This window comes from Venustampulla echinocandica (assembly GCF_003357145.1).
Source record: "Venustampulla echinocandica strain BP 5553 chromosome Unknown scaffold_0, whole genome shotgun sequence".
NCBI classification, from domain to species: Eukaryota; Fungi; Ascomycota; class Leotiomycetes; order Helotiales; family Pleuroascaceae; genus Venustampulla; species Venustampulla echinocandica.
Window position 1 is genome coordinate 2,600,898 of NW_022474205.1, and position 6,000 is coordinate 2,606,897.

The window sequence follows — 6,000 nt, forward strand, 5'->3', positions numbered from 1 at the left end:
TTCTATTTGGTAGATCAATTTTCTGCGTTTTTCGATGTTACTTCGGCGTTGTGTTGGCATGGATAGGGAAATGGTTTCGGCGGCCTAATATTAGGGATGTTATTTGTATCAATTATTCAATTTGATTGCAATTGGTAGATGAAATTTTATCTCTCTATTACTAAGATTAAACCATCAATCCCGAGATCAACTTCAGTAATAGACTAGGTCCAGTCTCTGCAAGCTGTAGGACCCTGAGCGGGGTCGAGTTGCAGGGACTCGAACTAGTATGATAAAGCCCGGTGAGACCTCTAAATTTTAGATTCCACGGCATTGGGAATTAAGAGTTGTTCCAAAAGACTATCCAAATCCATTGCATTTGCGAGAGAGTTACGAAGTATTAGAGGACGCTCTGGCGTCAATAAGACACCGCAATCTCCTGGTTTAACGAGACTATTGATGGAAAGCTTGGCTACGGCCCCATACCTTGGAGAACTTTTCATTGTTGGCCTAGCATGCATTGAAGGGTTAAGCTTAAAGGGATCGCAGAAACTACGCTCTAAAGTCTCTAGGGATTGATAGTGCCATTGTTGAACCCGAGGCTCATGTGCATGTTCACGTACGAAGTAGTTCCCTCCCAACCCACTCTCGCCGGGCCTTGAGTGATCGTCGTCTTCTCGCCAGCGCATTACATTACATAGAGTTAGATTGGTCGCTTGCATTGAAGAAGCCCTATCATATCCAAAATCAGCTCAAGGACCGGTCTAGCATGGAGAAACAATATCCAACGAAAGAGCTAGCGGAAAAGCCCCATGTGTAAATCACCCCTTTTAAACTCAATTTAACCAGCGGGCAGTTCGCTTCACCGCCTTTGCTTTCTTCTCAGCCACAAGCAACGCCCACACCTCAACCACTGCAGCAACAGGACCAATACATCCCCCACACTCGTTCAAAATCCCCCGATGGATTGTCCTGTATCATAGAACTCATCCCGATTTCTTTCCTGCTCTTTAATTCGGCAACGTTAGGACCGATTTACTTCCCAATTGGCGGGAATTTTATTCTCCGCAGTGCCCCTGGGCCATAGAGACGAGATTCAGACGATGATCAACAACTCAGTGGCAATAGAAGACCCCAAAAGAATTGTTGAGGTTGAGATGGCGTCCGAGTCTTCAGATTACCATTGTAATGGGGATAACCTAGAGAGGTTCGAGGAGAAGCTTCATCCGGGGCCGCCCATCGGATTCGAATCCCCCCCAATGTTCACAATGAAGAAGGCAAAACGGAAGGACGATGGACCATTGGACATTTTCTGCTCATGGGTTGTAGAGCATCAAATTGGTACTTCCATTTGCCCCCATACTCGGAGCAATACCGCTAACCAGGAACTCAGGGCTATCCCTCAACCTCTTTTTGCTTTTGACCCTGACCCACCTCTCGTTCCCTCGCGCTCGAAGACATACTCGCAAATTTTTCGAGCTCTCCTACTTCAACTCGGAATCCGGTGAATATTGTGCAGGCTGGAATGATGCCTGGATGGTGCTCTTTTGGATTGTCGTGTTCACGGGGCTTCGTGCTGCGGTCATGGATTACATCTTAATGCCATTTGCGAAGAAAGGGGGAGTCAAGACACAGAGGGACCAGACGAGATTTGCTGAGCAGGCTTGGCTCATCGTATACTACTGTTGTTTCTTCCCGTTAGGAATGGTAAGCTGCAGCCCCCCTTACAAGATGTCGAATTGGTGTTAACAGATTAAAAAGTACATCCTGGTCAACTCCGATTACTGGCTCAATTTGAAGAATCTCTGGGTCAATTTCCCAAATCGCGAGATGACGGGCCTTGTAAAGTGGTATATTCTTGTGCAGTATGCGTTCTGGCTTCAGCAGATCATGGTTATAAATATCGAGGAGAGGAGAAAAGATCATTGGCAGATGTTCACGCATCATATTGTTACTACCATGTTGATATTCACGAGTTACGGCTACCATCAAACCAAGGTCGCCAACATGATCCTCTGCGTCATGGATAGTGTAGATATCTTCCTTTCAGTAGGGTCCCCATACACCTGGAAGTTGCTGTATGCCAAATAACTGACATGGTGATTTTAGCTCGCCAAGTGCCTCAAGTACCTTGGTTTCTCCAGGGCATGCGATTTTGCCTTCGCCTTCTTCCTGCTCGTCTGGATTGGGGCGCGTCATGTCGTGTACCTCACGATCTGCTACTCCATCTGGGCCGACCTTCCAGTGACCATTGGCTATGGCTGCTACCGCGGCAAGAAAGGCGCCATAGAAGGGCCATTCCCGCCTCCAGACCGGTTTGGACACCTTCTGGAGCCGTTCCGTGACCCTAAAGGCGTGGTATGTTTCAATGATAACATCAAATCGGGGTTCCTAGGCGCACTTCTCTTCCTGCAAGTCATCACTATCATGTGGTTTGTGATGATTTGCAGGGTCGCACTCCAGGTGATCCGAGGCGGTCAAGCAGATGACACTCGTAGTGATGACGAAGGGGAGGAGGAGGAGGAGATCGAAGACGAAAGACATGCGGCTCTGGAGCAGATGGGCGAGAAGGTGCCCCAACCCTACGAAGAGGAAGTTGGGGTTGAAGCAATCAATCTCCGAGGCAGGACGTCAAATGCGTCTCGGTATAGAAAAGGCACGAGTAGTGCCACTGGTGTTAGTTTACCAAGCGACACAAAGGAATTGCTTGGGAGAATTGGCTGTGATAAGTCGATCTGAAGGAGTGTTGATCAAATGGGATCAACCCTTCGTCTCTCTCTACACGAGATATGCGGTAGAAGCAATGGAGCTCAGAAAAGTTGGCCTTTCTGTTTATTTAAAGACACATACCCTTCCTAGTCATCAATAAAGCCACCGTCTTCCAAATTCAAAAATACCCTTTTCCATACGTCTTGCGTATATGCTGTGAGGAAGTCCATTTTCTGTTTTGGCCATTGCCCAAACTAGGGGGATGATCAAGGCGAAGTTTTTGGTCGCAGTGCTATACACGGAATTAGACCCCTACGAAGAAAAAGTTCTTATGTACATAGAGGAAAGCGTTGAACAATATAGCGCAGAGCCGATGCTATTTGCTCGAAATCAGGAGGACTACGCTATGCTATATGATTAATTGATCCGCCGACCCAACTCGATCTTTCGGTTTGTGAACTTTTACCAATAGGTTTCTATACAGCTACCCTTATCCTACCTACCCATTCCCAAACACTAATGATTATTCGTCCTATGATCTTTAATCACTAAATAGAACAAAATGGGCCGCGCTTAAAATTCGTCATGTAGGGAATATATCGATGTGTATCCTGCTTCTGCTATAGATGATCGATTAAAATAAGAGCGTCTTATTCTCAAGACCCTGCTACTTCTAAGTAAGTTCTGCCATTGCTCACTCACGTCACAGATCCATAATACGCACATTCTTCATTGCACTTCACTTCATTTTCATTTATTTCACATCCATCATTTCTCTCCAATCATGAAAACCAATCTATCAATTTCTCGCTACACTTCTCTCTCTCTGTCGTATTTCTTCTCCCTTATCAGGACCATTCATACATACATAAAACCCCGCAAAAGCTCAACTCAAAACAAAAGCCCAGATGTATAAGGTGAACATTATGTGCCACTTATCCATCATCCATCCATTCACATAAAACCCCAATCAACACACATGCCCACATACACAGGGGAAAAAACGGAAAAGCTGCTGCGCTGGAGGTGGCGAGTGGTGTACAGGAGGAGTGCATATATGCGGTCTTCTCTAGGGCTTCGTAACCCCGTCCCATTTCCTATCGAGGACAATAAACGAATGCCACGGTTGAAGCAACCTAGCAGAATAATAGTAGGAAGCAGCACAGCGCTGCTGGTATTGCAAAGAAAACCTGACGTTCGGACCATATCATCAAGAGATTTTGAGAAGTTCGGAAATAAGCCAGGGTTTGATGGTTGATTTTGTGGGGGGGAAATGAAAACGAGAAAACCAAATGCAAAGGGATCGTTATCGCATTGAGCTTTATTACAAGATGAACTCCTCTCACTCCGTTATAAACCCGCCCATAATTCTTTCCCATTTTCACGAAGGAAAAGAATAAGATACCCCGACCCTAAAGAAAAAGACCTGGTTTGGTTCCAAGAGAAAGGATTATAACAGGATCAGGTAATTCGAAGGCGCGATTCCAGTCTCTCCGCTTTCTTTCTTGGCTTGCCACCACCGTCCGCTCACGTCTGATACTTCTAATATCTCGTGCTTTGCGAACGAAATCTCGTTGGCATCGTCGGGATTGGCCTCGTATGAGTAGATGGCTTTCGCACGGTATGGGTATTCTGTAGGTGCAACAACTTCTCCTGGTGTAGGTTCGCCGGTGAGAGGTCCGCTTGTGGCTTGGTTGGTGGTTGGGTTGCCATTGCCGAACTTAACTTGCGAAGAGTCCCGTTCTAGTCCTGAGTATCCTGGTGCGGGGGATGCACTCTCGAAGCCTCCTAGCTGGGCAGATGTGTACATTTGAGGGGGGACGTTGGAGGAGATGGAGGTATCGGGACGGCCGCCAGCATAGCCATTGTTCACCCCTCTTCCGCTCTGAGAAGCTCTATGCTCTTTGTGCAGCGCAAAAGAGTCAAGGTAGGCCCGGGGTAGGGCAGAGGGCATGGATCCAAAATAGAAGATCCATACAATCTAGTCCCATTGTTAGTTCGAGTATTGGAGGGATGCTAGGGGAAGTAACAACATACATTAACCATGGAAAGCAAAATGTGGCCAGCAGCGTTTGCTTCTTTTGCGCCATTCGAAGAGTATATGACCGAGTTAACTGACGAGCTGGTCAAGACAAGCCCGCAAGCAAGGTAACCAACGACAGCGACGTTGTAGGTTTCCGTTGCATCCCAGGCAATTACTACAAATACGCCAATGATGGCGCAAAGCATATATGCGACGGCAAACCACGAATAATTGGGGAAAGGGATCTCCAACTGCTCCGCCGTCGCGATTACCGAGCCGACGAAGGCGATCAGCCATGCTAGCTGTTGATTATTCCCGTTAGCACCATTCATCCTCATCAGTCCTCGCATACGTAGCTCGGCACCGCCAACTTGGGGGACATCCAGACAAACATACCATCGCAATCGAGACGGTCGCCAGCGCGAAAGGATCACCTAGTATATTGCCCATACTCATGCCCCTCGTGGCAACTGTCCGCCTGCCTTTGCTATCCATTCCTCCATTCATTTTGCGAAGCGATGGAGAGTGAAGCGATCCGTATGATGGCATATGGGAGTCGGGGGAGGCGGAGACAGGCCGTTCCTCGACGGGAAATGATTAGGAGATAGTTGCAAGAATTAGAGCCACCGAAGTGACAGTCGATTCAATCGACCGATGTGTTAATCGTGTGTGGTCGTGAGTAGGCGGTTGGTACGGATGCAACAAAAATGCAGAATACCGAGCAGGATGTCGGTGCGGCCCAGTCAGTGTTTCAGCTTATCGGAGAGGTCGCGGTGAGTGGCTCCGGCGACCCTGCTTCAGGAGGACTCCTGGGGCGAGATGAGACGTGGAAAAGCGTGGATCGTGATAATTGCAAATTATCTACTACTGCACGCAGCGGCTGTGCTGTGATGTCGTATGGTATGCGGTGCGGTAGAGCGCAGGAGGAAGTTGTCTCTTGTTTTGGCGGTGTAGAGAGCTGGGGGGGGGGGGGATGAAGCTTGGGAATTGGAGGGAACGAGTGTGGACGCGGTGAGAGGGTAAGAAGGGGACAAAAGAAGAGAAGAGGACGGCGCCGAAGGAGTTGGAGTTGGAGTTACAGTTCGAATCGAATAGAGTCGAGTCGAGTCGAGCAGAGAGGCGGCGGGAGGAGAGGGTGGAGAGTGGAGGGTGGAGGGTTGAGGTCGAGAGTTGGAGGTTTGAGGATGTCGAAGATTGAATACGAGCGTCTGCGAAGGCGAAGGAGATGAACGACGCGGTGGTCGCCTCAGGGCTTCAGGGCGTGGTGGTCACTGTGGTGGCGGCGGGGG

At 48.4% G+C, this 6,000-nt stretch overlaps 2 protein-coding genes across 2 annotated transcripts; one reads left to right on the plus strand and one right to left on the minus strand.

Annotated features, from left to right (window-relative positions):
• Positions 1-1,082: 1,082 nt before the first annotated feature.
• Positions 1,083-2,718, plus strand: BP5553_00803 (Uncharacterized protein; the record flags this gene model as incomplete). The annotated part of the gene is made up of 4 exons (XM_032009426.1): positions 1,083-1,320; positions 1,373-1,686; positions 1,741-2,057; positions 2,124-2,718. The coding sequence occupies 4 exons, from the start codon at positions 1,083-1,085 to the stop codon at positions 2,716-2,718; spliced, it is 1,464 nt and encodes a 487-aa protein (XP_031873480.1).
• Positions 2,719-4,138: 1,420 nt separating this feature from the next.
• Positions 4,139-5,218, minus strand: BP5553_00804 (putative High osmolarity signaling protein sho1; the record flags this gene model as incomplete). The annotated part of the gene is made up of 3 exons (XM_032009427.1): positions 4,139-4,669; positions 4,726-5,013; positions 5,108-5,218. 3 exons carry the CDS (start codon positions 5,216-5,218, stop codon positions 4,139-4,141), a joined length of 930 nt encoding a protein of 309 aa, XP_031873481.1.
• Between the last annotated feature and the right edge of the window lie 782 nt (positions 5,219-6,000).